A 27,398-nucleotide genomic window follows, 5' to 3' on the forward strand; every position below is an offset into this window, starting at 1 on the left:
CTAGAAACGACCGTGGAGACCTGTCTCCTCCAAGAAGGTCAGGAGGAGCTGGAAGGCTTTGATGGGGTGGTATCCTCCAAGGAAAAGGAGATCTTCCTGCGAGGAGGAGGGTAGACCCAGAAGGCGGAAGCCTGCAGCCAATTTGTTTCTGTGAGCTGGCTGGGGGCCCTTTTTTATGCAGCTGGTATGACGTCACTTAGACTGTAGCGCCACTGGTGAGAGGAGCGCGAGGCTCACCGCCGTGACTACCGCCGCCCTCCGCCGACGGGTCGAGCTGGGGGCCCTTTTCACTCCGCAAAAGGTCAACCGTAACTACCGCCGCGCCACGCTGAAGGCTCAAAACCTAGCGTAGTATTGCTTTCGCAATAAAACAGATAAGCGGCCATAGAAGCGCTTCGTCACCACCTCCCTGAGCGACCAGCGCCGACGAAGCAGCAGTTAAATCCTCGCTAGTCACGTGGTACCGCAGCGGCGAGGCCCCGAGCGAACGCAGCTGAGACGCCTCTCTGCAGCGGGTTACGTGGCGTGACATCACAGGACACAACAACGCTCCGTCGGCTGAAGGTCAAACACGCGCTGAATTTCACCGCGAGAATTTGCCTCGGGGAATACAGCTTTCGCTCTAAAAGCACTTTCTCGTATTCGAGAGTAGATGTAGGCATCAAATGCTTTGCAGGACATACTATACTCTGAACCTCGTAGCACGGCAAAGTGTCGTCTAGGCCGAAGACAGCCTAGACGCAGCGTCGCTTCGGTGGCAGAATGAATGCGCTGATTGTTTCAACAGGTTCAGCACCGCGTCGAACGAAGATGCCATTGCTCCGCATGAAATCGACTATGGACTAAAGCATTTTTGAGCGGGAAATCGTTTATCAGCGCAGTTTTCTCATATAATGTAAGATTTCACTATAATTATCACTATATACGTAGATAACCTGATGGAAGTCTGGTAATTTTTTTCCTATTAACATTTTTTCTATCACCAGTCTTTTCATTAGATTTTGCTGCAGATTAGAAGAATGGGCCCTTACCTTCAATATTTCTATAGCAGTATCCTACAATTTTTATTATTTTCAAAATTTTTATTCGAGAATGTTGAAAATGTTACATTGATAGATCCCTGGAGTCCTCATAACCCTCCCGGCGCAGTGGTGCAGAATTAAGCGATGCGCCACTGACCTGTGATGGCAGGTGCTTTCGTCGACGGGCCTTCTGCGGCCCAGGTTGGCCGTACCGAGCAACACATCGCTAATTTAACTGTCACCTGCCACAGTGGGTAGTTGGCTTGCTATTCCGTGGGCAGGTGATAACGACGGAAGGACACGTGACCTAGGTGGCGCACCTGCCTCCTAGGCTGCTCTCTGGTGACCACCGGCCACAGCAATGTCCGTCATTTTTCGCTCACAACGCCGACTCCGACAACGCTCAGACCAGATTTTTTAGTGAATGGGATCTTTAACGCTATCGCGTTAATAAGCACAGATATCTGCATGTGTGCTCCTCCCCCAAAACAGCACATGACAGCTCTGCTGCTGCGTGGACGCCGAACACCGCTGATATCGCCCAACGCTCCTTTAACTCTTAGCGCGGTAAAAGAAATCCCAGATGAAATCAACTTGTGAAGAACCCATGAACCCAGCTAGATGAAAACGAATTCCTGTTCAATAAAACAGATATAGAACATCTCATAGCATTATTTATTTATTTATGTATGTATTTATTTATTTATATATTTATTTGTTTGTTTGTTTGTTTGTTTGTTTGTTTGTTTGTTTGTTTGTTTGTTTGTTTGTTTGTTTGTTGTAAGGTGTTGGTTGTAAGGTGTCTACTAACAACCACAGGCCTTTTACGTAAAGCGGCGCACGAAGAGCAATTAAAGGAAAAGAAGAATGAAAAGAAAAAGAAAATAATCGCAAAGCAGCGATGGAAACGATGGTGGTGGTGGCACTCAACGACAGAAACTGTTAGCAGTCAAAAGATGTGCCCAAGAAGCACTGGAACTTTCGCCTAAAAAGCAACAAGTATTTTTATTCCCCTTTTCCGGATAAAAGAAATTCCCACGTCTTTCTTTTCTTTTTCTTCGGTGCTGTACAGATTCTCTGGCTCAGTCGTTTCTTCACCTCCGAGTTTGAACTCTTCTTTTTAGGTGTTTCCCGCTTCTCCACATATTCAACCCTGAAAGCAGAGCGAAATTTAGCAGGCAGTTCGTGTTAGGTTAGCTCGGTAAAGTCAAGCCATTAATGGCATCCAGACGCTGCGTGGTACTGCGTTCTATGTAGTGGGTTGACTGGGAAAAATGCCAGTGGTGTCGATGCAAGTGGCAGAAGACAATGGTAAAAGAGAGCTGTCAGTTCTGGCAACCTACAAGCTCATATCAGGCAGCATACGACTATAAACCCGACCCCTCCTCGCCTGTATATATCTGCCGACTATCCCCTTTCTCGATTTTAGCCAGAATTAACGCTCTTGCTTCCTATTTTTTTCAGGTGTGATGCCTGACTCTGTTACTTCCTGATCAGGCCAGTCTACTTGGCTGTGTTCCTCAACACAACAAAACTCTTTTTATGTATTTGCCCCACCAAAACACTCTTTCGTCATTAGACATGCATATCTATCTAATCCTTAAAAAAACATCATGGCTTTTTTGTATACGCCACTGCAGCTTAATTGCCAGTAAATGTTCCCAATAGAAAGGTAAGAGTGCAAAAAGATGCGTGGGTGGGTGGATATTGGGTGGACATTCATGGGTGGATATTGAGCAAAGGTAGCGGACATTTATTTAGCTTTATTTAGCTCGGTTAGTTTTTTGTCGTATAATCTCATTTAGTTGCTCCTCGCGATTGCATTTATACCACGCACTGTTATCTCCAATAGCCATATTTTCACCTTTCTATCTGCTACAGTAAGCGCTAAAACTCCAAAGAGGCTGTATAAATGCATCTTTCGATACATAGGCCATCACTAGTTTTGTTATCTATTTGATTTTAGTTTTTCTACGAATGTTGGCATGGTTAAAAATGACGGCAGTGACGCTGTTGACTGTTTTTCAATAATGATATCTTGCTACTTTGATACACACTCATCACAAATGGCTCTGAGTTCTATGATGGTGATGTTGCTGTTAAGTTTAATCTCTCTCTAAGTTCTGTCCTCCTATTTTGTTGCTGCTTCTGGGCTCTTTGGTGGTGTTAAATTTACTCAGCCATTCTACCTCTAACATGTATGTGCGTTTCCTTATTGCCCATGTCCATGGTCCCTGTATTTCAGCTGTCTCTCTGCAGTGGTGCCGGCATAATCCTCGCCCTTTTGCTGTGCGCGTATGCAACACGCTGTACGTATACAGTACCGATCTCCTTTGCTGGTGTACACGGACGGGCCGGTAGTCCTTCATAACGTTGTATGCCGTGTTGACCATGGGGTACCGTTCTCCCTGCTTGCACTTTCCCGAGTAGTCGTCTTCATCCAGCGACCATATGAAGACGCCACCTAGCCAGCGGTCCCGGTACCACTTGACCTGTGGGGGTGAGTGCATGTGTGAGCATACATTTTTCCGCGAAGAATGCGCAGCTTCAGTCTATATGCCTGTATAGAGAGAAAAGCTCTTGAGTGGTAGTTTGTAGACTCTTTTGCGATAGTTTTGTCGACCGCGGACAAATGCCATCAATCTATCTAGTATGAATTACAGCCTCTGCATACAACGCGCGGAAAAACGAGTTAGTAAATTTAAGGGACTTCAGCGGAAAGGAATAGAAAAACGTAGAAAAGATTGCGATTAGACTATCGCTATTTCGAAAGTGGTAGTTTTACTGCAAGGATGAAAAACTTTCTAGAAACACAAAGGAACCCGTATTGAGTGCAAGGTAAGTCTCGTAAACAAATGCATACGTGAAAAAGCATGCCGGCCAAATATTTAAGGTAGTCATCGCGTGCTAAACAGATATCTAAATTGCTCAACCCTCACTGTAATCGATGGTTCGCGCCTCAGCAAGTGTTCTTGCCGTTTATTAGATGAAAGGACTCAGTAATTTCTCTTCCTGCCATTCTGCGATGTCCTGATGATCACATCGGGTTAATAATCGGCTTGTTCTTTTCCTAACTTCTTTTCTTCCTTAAGGTTCCTACTTTGCACTATGTAGTGCCCATATGAGTTTATTTTTGCCTTTTCACTACAGGGGCGCTGATTTCTCTGCACCTCTGAACGCAGCGGAAGGATTAATGAGAACAAAGCGTTGCTGCTTTGCTTCACCGGATTCAATGCACCGCATAAAGAATCAAGCGGAAGCAAGCCCAGAAAAACTGGAAAAAACGCGTTTAGTTCCCGCGGCTGCCGCCACGCGCTGCATGGCGTCAAAAACTAGCACGGGAATTTTGAATGCTTAGCACAATCCGCCCAATACCGGAAGATGTCAGTAGAAGCCAGTGCGAGAGGAGGAAGCATTTTAGTACCAAATTCTAACAGCACACAGGAAGATCAGGCCATCAATATCAACATCTGATTTCTTCGTGCAGCATCCCATCTAACTCTTTAGTTTTGTCTCTGTTATAAATATAAATATTCACACTGAATTACGCGATGTTTGTGAATAGTGGCCGACAGATGACGCTAGTTGGGGATGTCATCAGGAAAGCTGAGCATGTGCACAGGCCGACGTTGCTTGCACAGAGTCCGTAACACTTCCCGGCATACACAGTGTCACTTCAGTGGCCCAGCAAATTTAAGGACTGAATTTATTTCGATAAAATATTTTAGCAGGAGAGTTGCTCAGTGAGAAGAGTTGCTGATAGGGCTTCACCCTGGTTAAATTTCTGATATATCCACAAAGGCAGTCGTCAGAAGCATTGCATCGCGCAAGACGCTATGTCAGACACAGAATGCGTCTCAACGAGATCAAAATATAAGGCCGTATAAAACGGACAGCCTTGATGAAAAGTATTCAGACCACGGTATTTGTTCTTTAGCAGTAGAGTCACGCCCTTCCGCAGCCGCTGAAGCTTGAAATACTGGAAGGAGTAAGTACAAGAATAATCCTCTCTTAACTACAAGGGAGCAAAATACCGAACTAGACGAGTCGAAAGCAGAAGCAGCTTTCTGAATAACTTTGACCAAGTCTGTACGCTCGAGACTTGTTCCCAAAATAGGATCGAGAAACACAGTGAACCGGGGCGTATAATGTAAAGTCGCGGCCGTGATCAATCTGCTTTCACGTCTTAGACGACGAAATTCAGGGAATACTTTGCGCATATGAGAGCAAGTGCATCCGATGCGCTCGCGTATGAGCCAAGCAACCTTGATATTTTCTCTACAAAACGCTTCAGAAAAAATCAAACACCGAAGCGTGATCCGTGTTATTAGGGCCGCACCTGCGCATGCAGGGTTTTAAATTAGAAGTTCAGAATTTCCTATAAACAACCCATGAGCCCCTCACGAAAGCCAGTTTCAAAGCGGCTTTCGAAGAGCGCTTTAGAAGCGTGCCCGTATTCCGAGATATTCGCGTCCAAATTTTCAGCTCAATCAATGCGATTCTCCAAGAAAGGCGGTCACGATCGGCGCAAACCTCCACGGGGCATGACGATGCCCTTCCTAATAGGGTTTCTTCTGCGTACCGCTTGGTGCGATAGAGGAACTAGTAACGGCTTCCTATTGATTGCGGATGGCGAACCGGAAGAACTACATGCGCTAAAGCGGCATCAAAGATGGGAGGAATTTCACGTTGATTGGGACTACTTTGAATGCATAATTACACGCTTATCTCGGAAACACTGACATGCAACGAGAATTCTACTGAGTGGTGTATTCTAGAAATACGAACGTATGCAAAATTTCTGACAGAAACATGCACGGTAATTGCAGTGATTCAGAGTCTTTTTTTTATTTTAGTTCATAAGAACAATGATGACAATAATTATCCGCCCACATCGTGTCCACTTTATCGCGCAATCTGTATGCTCGGCAGATTTTGTGCGCTGCTCATAGTTTTTCAAAATACCTTAAAGTGCTATTTCCATACTCGCACACACATGTCCGAATAGTTCTTTCTGCACACTATAGAAATTTCGGACTACCTTTCTGGCCCTACTCGTTCTCTTCCTTGGAAAGAACTTTGAAAGTTTGTGTTTTGTGCCTGATGTGCTCTTCCTTGGCGTTTCCTTGTGCTTTCATACAATGTAATACGCTGTTCATTGTTATAGGGCTTAGTTGTCTGCCCCTCTTGTTTGATGAGCTCACTTATACTTCGCTTAGTGAGAAAATAGCAAGAGAAGAAGCATACGATCTCATACTTGCTGCACACCATAGTTCTAAGCCGCTTTTGTTATGCTGATGCGTGTGCTTTACAGTTTCTTGAAGGAATTTCCATTGCTAACAAAGCGCTGTTCGAAGAGGCAAGAAGATAAGCTTTTTCTCTTCCATATTTATCTTTTGGCAATGCTAATTTTTTTTTCTAAAAGGTTTACTAACTAGACCTGTGCCTATCGCTGCTACAAGACAGAATTTCAGGTTTCACAATAAGAACATTTTCGGGGCGTAGCTGCAGTCTTCCGCCATTTGGCGGTGGCTATAATAGGGACTTCTCGTCCACAGCAGTCTAGTTTTCTACCCATGCTACGTCATGTAAAAGAAACATGGCAGCCATATGCTATGCTGCAGCCCTAAAAGTTGGCAGCCAAAGCGATCGTGGTGGTGCAATATCTAGGGACACGTTTCTTCAACAGGCGAGAATGCCCTGAGTGGAGAACAAAAAGCTTTTGCGAAAGGTCATGCATGAGATACTTTGGCATACCTTCACGTCGGCGCTGTCCTTGTCATCGTAGCTGACCCACTGGTCTTTGTGGTATATATAAGGCGTCGCTGCGTATTTCACCCATTCACGCTTCCACCCCATGTGGCTGGCACGCTGACACGTCTGCAAAATAAGTCAAGCAAACCTGTGTCGATCATACAAAACTTCCAGAATATTTTCTTGCCAATAGAAAAGCACCTGCACGCAAGACATCAGGAGAGTTCGACATGAAGGACGATGTTTTAGTGTTTCTTACAAGTATTAGAATAAGTGTTCTAGTGCAAGAAGTGCTGCGAACTAATGCTCGCTCGTGCTACCACTACTGTATGAAACAGATAGAAAGAAAAATGTATATATAAGCATGAAAAGATGTTGATGGAATTAGAGTTCGGTCTAATGCTTGTCAAATTTACTAAATAATCACCTCCGCTGGCACTGCTTAACTAATTCGGTATGTGCTGACCAAAAGGGAGTCACCTCGGTAACACTGCACCTGCTTAGGGTTTAGTCAATTTCGTAGCATGCTTTCTTTTCTCTATTTTAGACTCAAACCTTATTCTCACCTCGACGTAGTTCATGTAGCCGTCGGTGTGGGTCATGTTTGCCGCGTTACCTAGCGGGTGCTTGTCGTTGAGCTTTGCACTGACGCCGTTGAATTCCGGTTTTTCCAGCGTGAAGCTGCGGCCGTACGTTGCGATGCCTGGCACTAACTTGTATTTGGGCACCCCGGCGTCGCTCCACTGACCAACGCAAGTTTCCTGCGAGCACAAGATCATCGGCTCTTGTGCAGTGCGGCACTTACTCGCGATCTTGTGGAAATCTGGCACACTAAGAAAAGATAATGATGAATAAGCAGGACAGAAGAATCGACAAAAAAAAAACTGGAAGGCAGTAAAGCGAAATGTTTTCGTCACTCTAGAACGTCTTGTAACGCCTACGTACCCCGTCACTTAAATGACATCAACTTCGAGAAAGCGCGAGAATGTGGCTAGATTGTATTGGCAGAAAGTGTGTCGCCGTAGTGGCATTGCAAACACGTCAGTTGGCCATATACCAGTTTTAGCCCTTCCGCGTCGGTGAGCAGGTTTAAAATAACTAGAGATTGATCTTTTTTTAGCTGCGCTGCTCGCCTCTGCTCACTGTTCCTGAGCGTCTTCCCTCTTTGTCATATGACATATAAGAATTTGTTCCTCCTCCTCCTTCTTCCAAGGCTGGTACGACAAGGTCTTGCGGCAGGTGCGCCAGAGAGTGACGTTCACTGATAGATGTCGCAACGGAGGCGCACAACTTTCGAATTGCGAAAGAAGCAGCCATAATTTGTTTAACCACGTCGCCGAAGGCAAGTGCTTTTTGGAAACCTTGAAAAGATATGTGGACATTAGTAACGGTCAGCTACAAAATTACCTAATTGCAAACAGGTGCCTGTCTGTAAGAGTTAAAAAGTTAACTATTCGAATTCAGTTAACCGGCTTACTAGTTAACGTGCTGTTTTCTGATATACGCCAACACTGGCATTACTTTTTCGAAAAAATACATTTTTTCCAGCATAAAGCCTGCTTTTAAAAAGTAATGGCGTGTTTCCCTGAAACATCTAGTAAATCATCGCCACCATGTAAGCTATTTCGATTCCGTCGAAAACCCCTACTTTTCTGAAAAAATGAGCAAGGTGTAAATTCAGTGGAAGAAGTAAGTAGTTTCGATTTAAGTTTATGTTGAAAAATAGCATAGGCTTTGCTCAAACAACGTACTTAACGCATTTTTTAAAAGAACTTATCGAATAATTTTAGTGCATCAAGTGGTGTTACCTTTTACATTAGTGTCTTTTGTTCTCCGGGCGGCTTACCGTCTCTATTTTCGTCGGGCCGTGCTGGTCCTTGTAGTGATAAAGTCCGCTGGTAAGTTTCGTCTTGGACAGGTCGTCTAGTTTGTAATCGTAAGTCATCAGGAACAGGTAGTCCAAACTCCTGCAATTAGAAATATACCATCGGCATACATAAAGCTCCATTCCAGCAAGTGAACCAATCACCGAACACTACCGTCATAGGTCGAGGGAAGCGCTTTTTAAGTAGTCAGATCCGCAGAAACGAGGGGTCCGCGCAAGCATTGAAATACTTAATGCGGTAGATTTACGCGAGTGCAACGCACAGACAGACTACGTCCGCGGCAGTATAGTCTGCGGCAGCGCCGGGTAAACTCCCCTCCCCCCTACCCCCCACCCCTCCCCGTCGAAAGTCTTCACGTCACAGCGTTCACTTGTAGTGAACTGAGTGCCCCTTCAATGCTCCATCTAGCAGAGCATTCAAGTATACGTGCAGAAGGAAGCTCCTCTTCCGCGAGAAAAGAAACCTGCAGAAGAACTACAGCTTGGGCTAGTTGGCGCAGATTATTAATGATGGTTCAACAGCGCAAACACACACAGACCAAGAAAGAGACAAGACACACAAACCAGCACTGATCAGCGTTGATTTCTGTGTCTTGTCTCTTTCTTGGTCTGTGTGTGTTTGCGCTGTTGAACCACCATTAAGAAACCTTCTCCCAGCATTTCAAGGCCCTTTGGTCTTCAATGGTGCCTAGATGGTTCTATTATATGCGGCTCAAGCGAAAAGCCTTTGGCCTGGAGACTTTTGACCAAGTTTCTACGTGTTGTAAATGCTGAGAAAGCACACCACCCTGCCATCTCTCATGACCGGCAGCGGCTTGTAAGAGCGGCACAAATCTTCTTTTGGCTTCCAATAAGACATCTCCCGCGCTAAAAAAGAAAGAAAAATCGGTGGTGCTTACATCAATAGCTTTCTTCAGCATGATCATCATTACGACAATGCAGACTCAAGGCGAACTTATACCACAGCAGCGCACACGAAACTAACGCCGAGCACATCACCTGGTGTCAGGTTTACTGCTTGCGATGACGTCACCATAATTTTGTTTAAGCAAACGGAGGTGCCTACATGTATAGTTTTTTCATCGAATTTTCTCATTTAAATATTTTCCTCTGCTAAAGCTTACTGGATCATTGGGGACGTGCCTGATTGGTCAGATTTCTTTTCTTTACGTAACCGCCTACATTGATGCAAGGCGCAACCGATCTTTGGTACTCATGCTAAGCAAAGGGAGAGCCAATTTGACTGAACAGCATTCGAGATGCGCGGTTTGTAATAAATGACTGCACGATTTTTTTTTATCCCTACTACACTTTTATACGAGAACCTGATCCATGTCACGAGCATTTGTTCAACAGCCAGGCAATGTGTGACGAAACAGAAAGGCGGTGAATTTGCGTTACATGCACAGTCTTTGTCATACACGTAGGGCCCAAGGGATTTACGTGTGGGTCTTGATCTGTTTCTCTTGGCAGATCGCCAACGTTCAAAATCTAAGGCAGGCGAGAGGAACTGCCGTTCTCACCCCACTGTAACTGAGGAGTGTCATGGATGCTACAGCAGCCTCACTGCGTGGCCTAGGATCAAACCCGTCCGGCACTTTACTTTTCACAAACGATGTATACACCTCCTGTAAACAGCTTCCAGGCCATGGGATTTGCTTTTGGGCCCTGTACCGGAGCATTTACGACACTCCCAATCCTCGACATATCTGTAGGCGTTAGGACAGCATATATTGAAACGTCTGAAAACCTTCGTAGCTTTGCAGGTCTTTTAAATGCGAGGAAATACTGCCGAGGAATTTTTGGCTCGCCTTGTACATAGGGTAAACACAATCATTCGGTCATTGGCAATTTGAATCGGAGCTCGCTGTCACGTACATCCCCAATCTACCACCTCGCTTAAAGGCACTTTGCTCTGTCTTATCGAGCGACGCAGTATTTGCGGCGGTGAGAAAGACACGCAAAAGTATAAAAATAAAATTTAGCGCGTCTGTCAACCGAAAGAGCACCACTCTCAAGTATGTGGAAGGCGGGGTCCAGAATGCGATTATGCTAAGCCTGACCTCTTTTAGTCGACGAATGTAACAACCGCTGTGAACCCTTCGAGCTGAATATGTGGATTGCAACTTCTCAACTGCATGCCCATGGGCGACAATTTTGCGCAACGTCCACACCGTAATGCTTGCACTGCGTTTAAGGACACTTTAGAAGGGCAGCCGGAATGCGTACCTTGCCATCTGTTCGCTCATGAAGATGTTGCACTTGGGGTCGCGGCATGCAGGAAGCTGGGCCGTGATGAAAACTCCTTTCTTGAGAGTACGACGAAGGGTCTGCGGTATAAATCAGAGCAAGTGACAGCGGCTAACTGCGTTGAGAAGTGAAAATTCGAACCAAAACTATGCATTCTCAGCCCCGCGCCAAATCTGTCTACCTACGTACTACAATGTAGCTGCAGTATATGAAATGGGACAATCAATCGGCACACCAGAATCAATTTATTGTTCTACTTGTACTGAAGTCGAAACTGACCAGTGTGTACATTTCGGTCTGAAAAAAATTTATTAGAAACGCATTGGTGAGCCTCTGCGTGATCCCTAGGATGCTGTTGACCATTGGGCCCGGTTCGGCGCACATTCTAGGATGGGTCATAGGTGCCTCCAGCCGCACTTTTCGCATCGGACACAGCCGGGTCATTAGGGCGGCGTTCAGCTGCTTTTCGTCATCAGCTTTATAGACGCGTTCGCCCTTCTTGTCGCTATCGAGTGCTGTCGCGCAATTCGGCTGTCGCCGAGCGTTTGAGTGCTTTTGTGCTTCGACATCGATCCCAAGTTGTATTCCGGACTCTGAAGACCTTTTCTTTGCTCTCGAATTAACACATTACACAAACAGATTTTAGCACTACTGCCTCCAAGGACCGAAATGAGATTCATATGTCTTAGTACCGTTTTCTAATCACAAGAAAATTGAATGAAAAGGGAACTTTTAAAAGGTAGAAAAAACAAACAAAAATACACATGTCGCCATCACCGGACAAATTCGTAAGTAAAAGGCTAGCGTTGACAACAGTTTACGGGTTCTGATCTCAGAGTTTACGCTTCACCGTCGTTCAACTCAAGACGGTAGCAACCCGTCCTTTTCGGCAAAGACGTCACGAGTTTGTATTGACTTGCTGGAATAATTTTAAATCCGATTTCTTCGCCGACAAATGCTGTTTTGCTGCAGAACAAGCGGCAACGTAGCCAGATAACTACAAGGAATCTATTTTTACTCTGTACAAGAATTGGATGGTGTTGTCCTCTGAGGCTCTTTAATGTTATTTATTTTCTCTGCTCATTGTCAAGCGTTGGTCATGTGGCCGTAAAGCCTCCTCACCTTGATGAACTTCAGTATCGTCATCACGTCATCCGGTTTGCAGGGGGCGGGTCCGGGGCCCTCCAGGTGAAAGTTTATGCCATCCATGCCTAACCAGCGAAGCGTATTTTGTATGTGCGTCACCAGCTGGTCGAGCTTTTTGTCGTCGCGGATCCGGTTCAGCAGGCTTTCCACGTGAGCTCCGGCGCCGTAGCTGACGAGCGTAGTGACGTCCTTGCCCCTCGAATCGAGCTTGACTTTCGTTAGATCTTCCAGTAGTTCTGTGGCATAAAAACGATAAGCTTTGTGTCAAAATTTATAGCTGGAGTTCAATCGCGGCTCAGCAGTTATCACACTATTCGTACTCGGCTTGAACAGATGATAGTCGAAAGGGTTTGCGTTTTGAAGCCGCTAGTCGACGAGTTGGTTCGCCTTCGTAGAGGCCTCGCAATTATTTCCCGGCACAGATGGACTTTGCATTAACTGATGATCATTGCACGTGCGAATCCGTTTGTTCACAAGCATACAATGAGAAAACGCACCACTTTATAATTGCCATGAGACGTCATGGGTGACTTTTACCAGTAGGGTGACACTAGCGCATCGCACAACTCATCCGGCAATTTTTTAACAGGAGATTGCGCAGGCATCAAATAGATACACTGCATTGGTACTAAGTTATGGGCTATACCTTCGAGGGGCCAAGAGTTAGCTACCGTTATTTTGAGGCAGCTTGATCTTTAAAAACCGCTTCAGGAAACACCATCTAGAAGGTAAAATTCTTCAATACCTAAATTCTTGATTTTTGAAGGAAACCTTATGCAGGAGCTAAGCCTGTATTCTTAACCGTTTAATTGCCAATCACTGTTTTCCCCTTAATTAGTGGGACATATCGCCTATTACATAAAGCTGAATTGTTAGTAAGCCATGTAAGGTTTCGGTTTAAACACGAATGGCGGGCTTGAGCAATGGTAAGAAGGAAGAATCGTTACAACCTCAGTCCTCAGTTCCTGTGTCGCATGCGACCGGTGGGTAGAAGGTAAGCATGGGTTGAAGAAAGAAAGAATAAAGGAAGAAGGGAAAAAGAGAAGAAAGGAGAAAGAGAAAGAATGGAAAGAAAAAAGGGACAAAGAGAAGAAGGAAATAAAGAAGGAAAGGAAGAAAGAGAGAGAGAAGGAAAGAAAGGAAGAAAGAAAGAAGGAGAGAAAGAAAGAAAGGAATAAAGAAAAAGTAATAAAGAAAGAAAGGAAGAAAGGAAGGAAGGAAGGTAGGAAGGAAGGCAGGAAGGAACGAAGGAAGGAAGAAAGAAAGAAAGAAAGAAAGAAAGAAAGAAAGAAAGAAAGAAAGAAGGAAGGAAAGAAAGAAAGAAAGAAAGGAAGAAAGACAGAAGGAAAGAAAGGAAGAAACAAACAAAGAAAGGAAGGAAGGAAGGAAGGAAGGAAGGAAGGAAGGAAGGAAGGAAGGAAGGAAGGAAGGAAGATGGAAATAGAATGAAAGGAAGAGAAAGGAGCGAAAGAAAGGATGAAAAGAAGAGAAAGCAGGGAAGAAAGAAGGAAGTAAAGAAAGATAGCAAGAAGGAGAAAAAGAAAGAAAGAAAGAAAGAAGGAAAGAAGGAAAGAAAGAAAGAAAGAAAGAAAGAAAGAAAGGAAGAAAGAAAGAAAGAAAGAAAGAAAGAAAGAAAGAAAGAAAGAAAGAAAGAAAGAAAGAAAGAAAGAAAGAAAGAAAGAAAGAAAGAAAGAAAGGAAGCAAGGAAGCAAGGAAGCAAGGAAACACAGCCTAGAAGGAAATGTTGGAAGAAAGAAATGAAGAATCAGAGAAGGAAAGAAAGAATGGAATAAAGAAAGGGACGGTGCCAAAAAAAGCAGGAAAAACTCACTCTTCTCTGCCTTGTTGCCCCTTTTGCGGTAAATAAACTCTCCAGTATTGTTGTCCGTCTCCAGGAAGGAGTAGACGATGTGCGTGCACTTGTCCAGCGGCAGGGATCTGAGCGTGAATTTCTGCACGCCCTTCCGCTCGAAGCCCGCGCCGCGCAGGAAGCACACCAGCGGAGCACGCTTATTCCGGCGAGACTCGGTCCGCTCGTCGTCGTCCTTCTTATCATCGTCGTCGTCCTCATCAAAGTCATCCGCCATGTGCACCGGGACGCCAGCGCCTGCGGCTAGAACACGCAGGTGGGAAGACGAAGCATGTAGGTTTGAACCGAGCCCGAGCTGCCACGAATCACTAGAGACACGTCCACGTTTTCCAAGCAACGTTAGGCGACAGGCCGAAGTGGCATGTTACAACCTCAGCCAAAAGCGGATAACATGAGTAACTGCTGCTTTTCGCCCTGTGGCGAACAGTTATCATGAAAGTAACTCCGCAAGGGGATTAACTATTACTGATGGCCCCTTTTGCACGTAGTCTCTTACACAGTAATTCCGCAAGAGATCAACTTTGTCTGTGGTATCTGAGTGAGCGAGCGAGCGAGTGAGTGAGTGAGTGAGTGAGTGAGTGAGTGAGTGAGTGAGTGAGTGAGTGAGTGAGTGAGTGAGTGAGTGAGTTTGTGAGTGAGTGAGTGAGTGAGTGAGTGAGTGAGTGAGTGAGTGAGTGAGTGAGTGAGTGAGTGAGTGAGTGAGGGAGTGAGTGAGTGAGTGAGTGAGTGAGTGAGTGAGTGAGTGAGTGAGTGAGTGAGTGAGTGAGTGAGTGAGTGAGTGAGTGAGTGAGTGAGTGAGTGAGTGAGTGAGTGAGTGAGTGAGTGAGTGAGTGAGTGAGTGAGTGAGTGAGTGAGTGAGTGAGTGAGTGAGTGAGTGAGTGAGTGAGTGAGTGAGTGAGTGAGTGAGTGAGTGAGTGAGTGAGCGAGCGAGCGAGCGAGTCGTTAAAGACTGTGGCAACGCAGCTATCCCCAAAAAGATCAACCCTTAAATTACTAAAAAGGTAGTGTACATTTCCGTTGGGCAGCTAGCGACTCACCTACACAATCAACAAAAAAACAAGCTTAAACTCTTTACCCTGGTGTTAAATGCATGCAGTACGTGACAGTTCCTTGGTACATTTTCACTATTTTTAAACGCATTCTTACAAGTGCATCACAGCCGGTGCATTGCTACACTGTCAATGCATTGGCAACAGCGCAGTTGACAGTATAGACAGTGTGTTGACAGTACGGCGACCGTGACACGCCTAGTACCCGAAGCATTCTTCATGACCCGTGTCCCAATGCAGCCGCGAGGTGCGGAAGCATCTAGACCCCAATTCACTCAGGGGGGCACCTTTCAAACTCACTGCAGAGTGAATGACTACATAGGCACCGGACATTTGACGGGTGGCACACGGCTCTTGCAATGTGAAAATTGCAGCTGCGTTTCATAGCCCGTGCTCTCTCCGCCAGAGTGAACGGCGAACACCACAGCGTCTTACCCACTGGACTTTACGTCGGACGCTTCGAGAGCAGGTGCACTTCATGGAAAGCAGGGATTCTGCTCGGGAGGCTTTGTTACTACCAAAGACTTTACAGGCTTATAGTCGCGGAGGCAACTGTTCAGACAACAAGAAATATATCGGGGCACTGAAAGGCATATTCACAAAACATTACCTTCACTCTTAGGTGTTGAATAGTAGTTGAACAACATGCCTCAAGAGGAAAGTACATAACAGCTATTCAACGGTACTAACCTATGGCGCAGAAATGTTGAGGCTTAAGAAAAGGGCTGAACTTAAATTCAGGACAGCGCTGCGAGATTCCTATCAAAATGATTTGTGCAACGTTAAGAGACAGGAAGAGAGCAGAAGGAGTAGAGGACCAGCTCAAGGTAGATAATCTAGTCGAAATTAAGGAGAATAAAGGGGCTTGGGCAGGGCATGTAACGCGAAGGCAAGATAACCGATAGCCCCTTAAGGCGACGAAGTGGATTCCAAGAGAGGGCAAGCGCGGCTGGGGGCGACGAGAGTGAAGTGAGCGGATGAGTAAGGAGTATAAGACGACGGGCGTTGGCGGATGACAGTGTTCATTTGCTGAAAAATGGGAGAGGCATTTGGCCTGCAATGAACGTAGTCAGGATGATAATGATGATGAATGATGATGATGGTGCATGTGAATGGCGTTCGAGTAAACTTTTGGTCCTAAGTATGAAAGTATGCTTAATTATAGATATGGCCAATGAGGCTTGAAGATATAATGTGCAACGAATTGAGAGCGCAAGTCCTCAAATGCAATCATTTTTGTTGAAATATGAAATCGTACTGAAAATGTGTTTACTATTCCAAAAGAACCTCCACGGTGGCTCAGTGGTTATGGTGCTCGGCTGCTGACCCGAAATACGCGGGTTCGATCCCGGCCGCGGCGGTCGCATTTCGATGAAGGTGAAATGCTAGTTGCGTGTCTACTATGCGATATCGTTGTACTTAAAAGAACCGCACGTGATAGAAATTATCCGGAGCCCTCCCCTGCAGCCTCCCTCATAGCATGAGTCGCTTTAGGACGTTAGGCATCCATAAACTAAACCATCTACAAAATCTACAATTATACTGTAGAGATGTTTTAAGGTGATGGCGTTAATGGTAGCATTCAGCAGAAAACCCGGCATTGTCATCTGCGGTATGAACGAAAATTCCCTTGGGATGAAAATAGGTGCGTCACCTGGGTGATGTACCCTTGTGACGTCATCACAGCCAGCTCACTTGATTGTGAGCAAACTGACCACCATGACAGGTGCGACTTAAACTAATGATTGCTCACGAGGCATTGCTCGGGAAGAGCAAAGTGGGTCTTACGAGGCCCACCGATGCTTGTGTTTGAATCTGCCACCAGTGATCCATCGCTTAACCGCGGCCGCACTGCGCTAGTGTTGGTATGAGGACTCCCAGCGATCTATGACTGTAAAGTCGATAATGGCCAATGCCACCTATGTGGGCATTAACCTATTAACGCGATCACGTCATACCCTTTTGCTCTAACATTAATCATTAACATAACTTTTTCCCTTCCACACGAAAAAGCCAGCTCCTTGGAACACCATACCTTGCAATGAGCAGCAGTCGTTCCCGAAGAATATCGAGGCCACATAAAAACAAGACCGTAAAGAGAGTCGGGCCAACCATATGACGGGCCCATTCCACGACCAAGTTCAAGGTATGGTCACAACGACTGCACCAGCCCGACCACGAACCCACGCAGTAAGCCTCCACAGAAACCTCCCCCACAGCAGAAGAAGCGCATAAAATAGCTGAAAATGTACTCCTCTATCAAAACACCTTTCACACAATAACGATGACACAGGTAGAAGGGAGCCCTATGAGCTTTCGCCAACAACATGCCGGAGCACTTTCAGGGTCCCCTAGCTGGACATGGGCACAAGCACATACGCCTAAGACTCGATTTTAATAAATTTGAGAACAATCGTGTATTCAGGACGACAAAGAATGGCACGCCCACGCAGTCAGTGAGCAACCCTCCAACCTGAAGCACTGCTGGATAGGGAAGAAGCAAACTGAAAGTTATTCGAAAAGACTGCTGATAGCAATCGTTGCTTTCCCGCGCTCTTTCACGACGCGATACCATCCACATTCCGCCAAGCTTATAAACACTCTTTACCATACGACATGTTCCACCGCGTCATCCCCAAACGTCCGGAGCACCCACACTCTCAAGTCTCCACGGATTCCTATACAATGAACACACATACTGGAAACGTTTAACGGCAGAGCTGGACCACTACACCTGTAAAAATGTACGCCACACAAGGACCCCGCTGATGGCGCATATTATCGACATCTGATGTATTCCGTTGTTCCAATCAGCAACGAACAGAGCATGTAAGCAGGCCGAACACGCCGCAATATATTAACAAATTAGTTCGTTATTTCATTCTCTCAATGCGCATTGCGAAGCATTGATACTGGAAACAAAAAATGCGTAATCACTTGCATGCATATCGTCATCAAGAAAAAACCTCGCCACCAAGCCCCTATAACTCCTCCCTATCGCAGCTGTTACGGGCGTCCGCTACTGTACGAGGAACTTCCCTACACGCACAGTCGGTAAGGACCCCGGCCGTTCTATAACTAGCTCCAGTGACTTCGCACCAGAGCCATGACGTCATACTCGCCAACAATTACTAAATGGAATGATACTCCGAAACTTCAATGGTTATTGCGGCATTCCGAGTCTACCTAAGGAAGGAGCTCGCCGGCGAAAACTTTCAATCTCTGAACCTTGGGTACTTCTGATCGCGTGCGAATCCGTACAAGGGAATGACCTAGCCACAAGAAAGACGGCAAAGATTGCCTAGCACTACCGGATGCCTAACCTTATGTGTCTTGCCGCGGACATTTCTCAGAATAGCTTAATAATGAGAATCTATTATTCAAATTGTAGAAGCGTAGCTTGTTGGGCCAGTTGGTGCATGGTACTGGGGAGAAAAAGCAGCAGAACAGGATGCGTAGACACGAGAAGGAATTCACACGGGCGCCGCTGGAGAAGGGCGCTATTAATCTAAGGACGCGAAAAGACTCGATATTCAACCATTTAGTCCGGTGCAATATCATCCGTTGTAGTAGTAAACCATGTTGCCCTTACTGCCTCAGTTATCCCACAAGTCGACACCTTCCTTCCTGTGCACAAACCAAAACAGCTGTCGTTTACTTCTCCCGACATATTTACGGCCGAGTGGCTTTCTCCATCAAACAACAACTGTACTTCGGCTCCGACTGATCACTCGTATAATAGGTCTTAGGAGAGAGGGAGAAATCCAAGAGCGAGGAGAAAATATCCAGCGGGGTTTATAATAAGTACTTTTCTGTTTTTCGCTAAGGTAGGGCATTGTCAATCAAATAGTGAAGTAACGCAGCATACCATTTCTGTTGCTGGATTCATCACTGCATGACTGAGATTTTTAGTACGCTTTATTTTATAACGTGTTTATTGCACACAATAATTGGCCGAGTACCTACAAAACGAGATGCTTGTATGAAGGCTCCTAGTAGGGGTGCCCCATTGCAGGTGTCTTTGTAAGCGGTGTTCTTTAAGGCCGTGAGCAGATTTGTCTCCGTTGTGAATGAGTTCGACTAACGGAGTTCATGAGGGACAGCAGTGTCGTCCAGTTTATGTCGCTTGTATTTGTTTGGTCTTTCGACGTGTTCATTATGGCTTTCCTCTGGTTTTATATCCATGACGTTCTTGCGGAATGTCTTGTGTATCACGCTTTCACACATTGCATGTATCATATTTTCTTGTCGGTGCCATGTTGTGCAAATTCCCCACGCTTCGCCGCCCTCGTGCCACAGTCGCTTTGTTTTGTTTTACTATTGCCACAAAGATGCGCTGACGGGCGGCATCTTGAGCACTTTAATTCCTGGATGTGGCTGTGAAGCCGCTTCCTTCGAAGTCATTCCACGCTTGGATTCCTTATCCACTCTTGCTATATGTGATGAGCAGCCTTGCTTCCGGCTTTATCCTCTTCGGGCTGAGAGAGAAAAACTTTTAAGGGGCGGAAAGCATCATGTTTATGAATCTGATCGCTAGCGATCATATTCTTCTTGTAGCCCAGGAATTTACCGTAATCTATGTAAATAGATTACGGTAAAGAATGGGAAAATGAGCTGCGCGTACTTTGCCCTTCGCCGCGTTTCTGCAATAATCCGCGAATACCTTTCCTGGCAATGGAGCAGAATTTACGGGGTCGAAACACGCCCCATATTTCTACGAATTGGAGTATTATCCCTACCTGCAGTTATTTGTGATCTCTACAAACATAGTATACTTTCAATATTCGTTACTTAATGCACATTCCTGGCAGAACTGAAAACTTGCTACGTTATAAAATTAAGCGATTTCTTGATGTGGGTCTGCTTGATAGAAACGAATTTGCTAGCTACTTCTTTATAAAAGGACCTTCCACAAATAAAGAAAACAACGCGCTCGGCCGCCAGCCGCACCGTTTTCTCTCAGAACTAGCTGGCGGAATGACAGAGTTACGTGTGCTTCGCCCGTGAGGCCTCTTTTTCTTTGCCACGAAAACCTGTCGTCGAGTATAGCGAGAATTGCATGGAGAGCTGCAAAATTCACCGATGGCCATCGGGCCACGGCTTGCCATAACCTGGAACAAAATGTCGCAGAAATGTGAAAAAAATAAAAACTCTTACCATCATCCGAAGCAAATGGACTGGAAAGAATGGATAATTTTCAACTGTATGGACGCCACGCGGGATTACTTAAGCCCTGGAAGTAATAAATACCACGTTGCTTCCAGTGGTCTTATACATGTGACCAAACTATTGCCCTAAACGTACCTGAACCGGTTAGCGATCACGCCTTTCACTCAAAGCATGAGGTAATTCGAAGACAGTGGGCCAAGAAACACTAAAACGCGGCGGATAGACATGCAAGGCCGTCGGACGATGTTCTTGGAAATCTTAGCACTGATTCTCCTTAGCGAGCTCGAGGGTAATGGTCACACTACCAGGCAGAGATCAAAACAGCGGTGAATGGAACGAAAGCTATTTTCTCGCTGTCATGAATATGTGACACTCAGGGCGAGAAAGGCATGAAACATATCTACCTCAGCTCGTCTTTCAAAAGGCAACCCATAGATGACCTGCCGACCTTTGTACCCTTCATTCGTATTTAATGCCAGAACAGTGAGAATATGTGTGTTATCGCGGTGAGAACTGGGCCACAGAATTCGTCGGTGACGAAGAATTTCTTCCGGCCAGCACCGATCAGCCTAGATAAAATAACACGCTTTCGCAGTTTTAACGCAGTGTCTGAGACGGAATGTACTGAACATTACTGCGACGCACCACTCGGCGACGAGGATGACATGACTTCAGCGCTAACTGAATCATACATCAATAGCAGCAGCGTCAAAAATATGCCCTCTTCTGCCGGGACTGAAAGAGTGCGGCTGAGGTTTTCATTATGTTCGGCGTATTTTCCGTCATGTTCCGTACTTGCTTACCCCGGCAATCCTGTCTCCCTGTCGTCGCACACATGAACGTCGGCGTGTATTTTTCCTACCGAACAGCTGCGTTATGTTCCGTACGTCGAAGGACGAGCAGCACACACTGCATGGTTATTTCTCATATTTTGCGAACCAGTACAGAGTATGTCTCGTTCACCGTCACATTAAAACACATCCACTCTGCGTTCAGTAAAACTCGCTCGAAATTAGGGCACAATATTCGCATACTGGGCTTTGGATTTTCGGTGGCCCGTCTCTTGGTACCGTTTTAAATGAAGTTCAACAAGTATCAAGTAATACGGTTCTTATGCGCTGGGTGCAAGACAAGCTTCACATCATCAATCTCTAGATGTCTATGAACAAATTGGTGGTTATCCCTTCAACTAAGAAAATGTATCCAGATAGGAAACCGTATAGGACTCCAAGGAAAAGGAATAGTTAGTAATAGAGGAGAAATATTTACAGCAGTAAAACATAAAACCGGAGGCTACTAGTGAAGGAGCGCTAATTGTTGCTGTAGAAGCTTTCTTCATCCACAGACGATACACGAGACATCTATACTTCACGATCAACAGAGGTGAAAAAATATTTCCCCCTGAACATCTACCTTCTAGCTGCAGAAAGTGACATGTGGCTTCAGGAGAGCTGTGAAAATTGTCAAATGTTAAGTACTAACCATGGCTGCCATGGCTTACAGCTGACCTAGATATAACGTCAATGTTTAGTTGGCGTATATTCTGATTATATATGCGAATATACCCCAACTGAATATTGGTGCTATATCTATAGGTTAGCTGTAAGCCATGGTAGCCATAGTAGGACTTAACATATCTGAAAAGTTTCAATGACAAGTTCCTGTTTATAAAGCGGCAAGAGGTGCAAACGTAAGCATATGCACGGCTATAATTCTGAAAAACGGCATGCAGCGTAAGATTTTCTGGTCAAAACTACAGCAAAAATAAAAAATGATGGTCGATTTGCGTAGTTATGTTTTTGTCGTTAATGGCTATTTATTAGTAATAATAAAAATAAAAATAAATATGGAAGGAACAGAGGTTGCTAGCCGCTGCATCTGCCATCGAAACCTGAAGCACCCGAGCTGCGGCTAGCGTGAGTAAAAGGAGAGAGAGAGGACAGGGAGAACGAAAGAAAGGGGGAAGCGATATCAGAAAGGATAGCGGTAGGATCGCAATACGCACTATGTACAAATACAGGATATTGAAAAAGAAATAAATTTGCGGTGCTGCGCCGTGCGAGGTTGTCGAGAGTACTGCGTAGTTAGGACAAACGCGAATTAGGTGCGCTAGCAGTTTGGTCTCCACTTCAGTTCCGGTGATCAGATCCAGTGTTTCACGGATGGCATTTGTTCGAATAGTGATATGGGATTAATGTCCATGTACGCGGAATTGGTCATTCTCTCCATTCATCGATTCCTGGGAGTCTTCCAACCAATCCTTGTGCAGTAGTGCAGCGGCCAAGCGATGCGTCTCTGCTCTTCAGTGACAGTTGCTTGCATCGGTGCAACTTGGTTGGATTGCGACCCAGGTTGCTCTTCCCGAGCAGCCTCTCACGGTTAATTGAGCTGTCGCCTTACACGGTGGGCAAGCTGCTCACATACCCACCACGCGGTGGTCAGGTGAGCAGCCTGCCACAAAACCGCCTTCGGACAAACAGACAAAGACACAACGGCTGAATGCGGGGACTGTCCACTATAAGTGCTAGCGTAATGAAAAAATTATGCTGTGACACGCGACCTCATTTAGTACCGCAAAACATAAATGTCCTTCTGGTAAATGTAGCACAGTGCGAAAAGTTAGCAGGCCTAATGTTCACTCATCATCCTTACTGTTTCCGAGCTCTGTCACGCACATGCGTCTCAGTTGATGGGGTTTTCCATGCAGTTGAAAACATGGGCAGTAGTCTATCTTTCTGTACAGGGTATTTGGCTGCATCGCGCTTTTCATTTAGCCTAAAGCACACTGTGTCGTATAAATTGTTGCCTCGCGCACCCGAAATAGATATTTTGCTGGTTTTTGGCACTGATGCAGAAAGTGTGAGCGAAGTCTTAAATTTACCTGCCGCTGTCGAGACGTTACAAGCAGGGCAAAAATTGAATCTTCTCCTCTCGTCTGCGTATCGTATGTTTCTCAGTAAGAAAATAGGATGATGATGAACAAGCTAAGTTACAGCATCGAAGAGTCAGATAGGAATATTACTCGACCTAACAGGCCGCGAAACATAGTCGGATGCACGTGAAGGACAGCATTGCCTGACGATCGACTGTTAGATTCAAAGCTGAACTTTGAATTAAAACCAAGAGCCAATCACTGAAATCTCAAATACAAAAATATGATCCTCAGAAAAGACAGGTTCTGCATTTTTGAGCCATTATAAGAAGTTAAAAGACAACAAGAGCAAAATTCACTGCATGTAGATGGATGTATTATCTTCTCGATCAAAGAATCAAAGTTCCATTCACTAACCAGATATATGGCTCTGCTAGCAATAAGCAGAGGATGGCAATGAGCAGGAGGGTTGCCTGCTTGGTGCTTTATTATTATAACTGGGCATCAGCTTAAGATATGGACTTTGCCTCAGAGTTAATGCATTCGCCGAAATTTTTGAAATATAATCAGACGGGAGAAACAGATCGAACACTCAATGTAATGTCCGAATGGGTAACTAAATACTAACGCAGAGAGCTCAACAGGCGACAGTGTTTGGACCGTCTGTCAATTTTTTTAATTCAAACGCTTTAATTATACAGTTGTACCAAAATGCAAGCTGTAAAGTGGCGCAGGCCATAGTACGAGACGAAGCGAATAAGAACCATCTGAGAATATCTCGCAAGTGCAGTGATTGCCACAGATGACTCCGGCAACTCTGGCAAGAAATTTGAAAACTTGTTAGCGCCGTAATACGAAGCATTGGGGCTTTCTGGCGGAATGCGCCTGGGTCGTTCTCTGCTCTACATTCATAGATCTCTGGAAGTCCTCATACCACTCCTGGAGCAGTGGTGCAGTTGTTCAGCGATGCACCACTGGCCTGCCATGGCACATGCTGCCGTCGGTGGGGCTTGTGCGACCCAGGTTAATACAGACAAACAAGCAAACACATAGCCACTAAATGCGGGGATTAGACAATACGAGTCCTAAAGCACTAAAATAATCTGAAGCCGTCACTGAGGTTGCCGAGTGAGAACCGCTGTGGGATGTCGCATGCTTCTGCGACGGTGCCCATCTCTGCCTGTGCGGCGCCGTGTGTTCGCAAGATACACGTCGCGCGAATTCTGCAGACTTTACTTTAGTTTACATAGAAAATTTGTATAAAATAAATAACTCGCGGTATTTCTAATGAAACGCGCATAAAAACATTCTTCACTCAAGGAGACTATTGCAAGACTGTCAGGATTACCGCAGAGGTGATGCGCTCGTGCTAGTCAAGTGACGTCACCAGCCTTACTTGCGCGCCATATTAGATTCAGAGAACGATAAAGCTTCGAAGAATGAACAAACACTAAAAACATACGCGGCAATATGGCTGACGCCTTTTCCACGGCGGCCGCTGGAGAATTCGTCTGGTCATGCACGCTCATTCAAATTTATTCTGAGGGATCTTCAAATGCCTTTTCGCTTTCGATCTTCATTTTGCATGCATGAGGACTGCTAATGTTGCGAACAACTGCACAGTGCTCAAAGTCTGCGGAACACGAACTCCCAGGCTTAGCGATATCTACGAGCAAACCTCGCCGGGCCTCATGGCTGTTTGTACCGTGTTCCAATCCAACCAAAGGCGCTAGCGCCAAACAAATGGCATGTGTTGTGAAGTTGGTGAATACCTTTTATATGCTTCATCTTACAAGTTGTAAGCAATGGAGTGTAAGCTACAAGCTTGAGGCAACAGCTGCCAGAAGTGCGGAATTCTGTTCAGTATGAAAAATCTGAAAGCCCTCGCCTCTAGCTCGTAGCTTCCATTTCACCGCGAACAAGTGCGATGTAGCATGAAAGCCCTGTCGTGCCATTGAAACCTTGTAGTATAGAAGTCTATTGCTGCCCCGTAAATACCCGCATGCATAAATGCTTCCACGCATGTGATCCTTTCCTGATTGGCCGGAGCCTTCCCTAACACTCTATAGGCTGCGTTTATTTCCAAGCACACAAGGGTCAGCCAGAGCGAACCTCTGCTAGTTTGTTGAATTCTTAACATAAATTAATTCTTGATATGAACTCTTGACATAACTCTTGGTGAATTCTTTCTTGATATATTCTTGATATAACTCTTCACTGAACTGATATAAACTGGTGCCATGATAAGTACAATAAACTAACCCGCAGCGACGGTAGCCAAGGCAAAGGTCAAACTCAAACCTATTTTAAGCACCAGGACGTGGAAACCATCAAGATGTTGATCCAGTCAAGATAAACGAGCAAAGAACACGCCTGTAGCAAATATGACTTTTCTAAAAGTTTTAACGGATCTTCCCTTTCTACTTTGGTATGAAAACTTCACGGAAGCACGAGGCTCTCGCGCGACGTATTATTAATGCTCTTTGTGTTCACGTATTAGGTTTACATTCCGTTGTGACTTTGTGTTTAGATCACATCGAAATGTTCATGGGCATCACGACCTAATTATGGAAGTGCACTCGTATGACCAGCGGTCAGTGGACAACACTGAAAAGTAAAATTATTCACCAGTGAAAAGACTCCATACCGTGGCGTTCCTTCGCTGTTACATTTCTACCTTTTCTTTTTTTTTTAGTCCACACTTTAGACCACGCAATGAACTTACCACCTCCTTCGGTACCCCATGGGTTGATTTCTTGCTGTTGCTGTTGTTGCTGGCCATCGGGCCAACTGCTACTACCGCTCTCCCTGGTAGTACATTCTGTAGGGGACTCGGAGGTAACGGGCTCCTCGGTAGGGAATTCCGTGGTAGTCGGCTCTTGGGTAGTGGTCTCCGTCGTAGTGGGCTCCGTGGTGGTCGGCTCTTGGGTGGTGGTCTCCGTCGTGGTGGGCTCCGTGGTGGTAGGCTCGGTGGTGGTAGGCTCAGTGGTGGTAGGCTCGGCGGTGGTAGGCTCAGTGGTGGTAGGCTCAGGGGTGGTCCGCTTTGGTGTGGTCGGCTTGGGAGGATGCGGCATAGGTTTGGCGTCTGCTCCTCCTCCACCCTTTGTTCCTCCGTCCTTGACTCCTCCTCCTCCACCCTTGACTCCTCCTCCACCACCCTTCACCCCTCCTCCTCCGCCACCCTTGACTCCTCCTCCACCACCCTTCACCCCTCCTCCTCCGCCACCCTTGACTCCTCCTCCTCCACCCTTGATTCCTCCTCCTCCTCCCTTGACTCCTCCTCCATCCTTGACTCCTCCTCCACCCTTGATTCCTCCTCCACCCTTGATTCCTCCTCCTCCTTCCTTGACTCCTCCTCCTCCACCTTTGGTTCCTCCTCCTCCACCCTTGGTTCCTCCTCCACCACCCTTGATACCACCCCCACTGCCTCCGGCGCCCATGACGTCATCGCCATGCCTGTCCTTCTTACCCTTCGCTTCGCCAGTAGGCAGCAGAACAACCAATGCTATGGACAGCAGCAAGCACACAACCAAGGGTGCCTCCATGATGCCCTGCAGTGAAAGTATTTCATTAATACATTTGTCTCGGCCTGCTGTTAACAGCTGCCATGGAAAGCATGGTCATCAGGTGCGCGCTCTTTGCTATGAAGACAACATTCTGCTCCATGCGCTTCCCGCTGGCAAAAGACTGGCGACTATTAGGTCTGCGGGTTTTATAGTAATCTATTGAATTGTGAGTCTGAAAAATTTGAATTCATGTCGTTAGGATTGTTTGGTTAGCTTCGTATAATCAAAGATTAGGGCTTCATCATTCCCTTAGCCTCGCTTCGACGGTAGTCAGCCGCCTTCCGTTTTCGCCTTAACTAACCACTGCACACGAGTGACGGTTAACGTTCATAGATCGCAAGGCATCAGTTTGAATAATAATCAGAAGAAATAATGAAGATAGAATAAGAACAGCTACATTCTCAGAGATCACACGAATTTTGCCTCAACTACGGTCATTTCGAAACATTGAGGACTGAAACCACTAGATTGAAGCCGTTGTGGCAGTGACTTCTATGTGCTCAGTTCGGACGCACCACAGTGGCTTGTGTTACTGCTCCAAGCACTGGAAACAAAAATCCACACATAATGTTTTCTGCGTTCGAATCAGGATGAAAGCGTGGATTTGTGATATGTAGAAGGCGACGACGAGCGAGCAGGGCCGGGGGACGGAGCAGATCGAAGTTTATGAAGACGACATTCTTCAATGCACGGCGCGAGCGTGTGGAGCAGTTTTACTCGAGGCGTTTTCGGCTGCGACGATGACGTCATGGCAGATGACTGAACTAATTACTGAGTATTTGTTTCCTGTAGCGTTATATCGGCAACTTTTTCTG

The 27,398-nt window shown here is 45.8% G+C and overlaps 1 protein-coding gene across 1 annotated transcript; it reads right to left on the reverse strand.

Moving 5' to 3' along the window:
• On the reverse strand, positions 1–26,562 carry LOC149343043 (chitinase-like protein 4). The gene is made up of 10 exons (XM_089546883.1): positions 26,322–26,562; positions 25,743–26,231; positions 13,889–14,170; positions 12,034–12,293; positions 10,891–10,991; positions 8,623–8,743; positions 7,343–7,537; positions 6,780–6,902; positions 3,347–3,514; positions 1–96 (listed from the first exon to the last, which is right to left on the reverse strand). Exons 1-10 carry the CDS (start codon positions 26,560–26,562, stop codon positions 1–3), a joined length of 2,076 nt encoding a protein of 691 aa, XP_089403009.1.
• Positions 26,563–27,398: the final 836 nt, after the last annotated feature.

The sequence above is a fragment of the Amblyomma mixtum genome, chromosome 5 (assembly GCF_055824585.1).
Source record: "Amblyomma mixtum isolate Tamu chromosome 5, ASM5582458v1, whole genome shotgun sequence".
In the NCBI taxonomy this organism is placed as follows: domain Eukaryota; kingdom Metazoa; phylum Arthropoda; class Arachnida; order Ixodida; family Ixodidae; genus Amblyomma; species Amblyomma mixtum.

Coding starts and splice junctions, on each gene's coding strand:
- LOC149343043 (XM_089546883.1), bottom strand. CDS start 26,562: ATGGAGGCACCCTTGGTTGTGTGCTTGCTGCTGTCCATAGCATTGGTT. Junction 26,232..26,321: donor GGGTGGAGGAGGAATCAAGG/GTGGAGGAGGAG, acceptor GTGGCGGAGGAG/GAGGGGTGAAGGGTGGTGGA. Junction 14,171..25,742: donor ATGGGGTACCGAAGGAGGTG/GTAAGTTCATTG, acceptor TGCGTGTTCTAG/CCGCAGGCGCTGGCGTCCCG.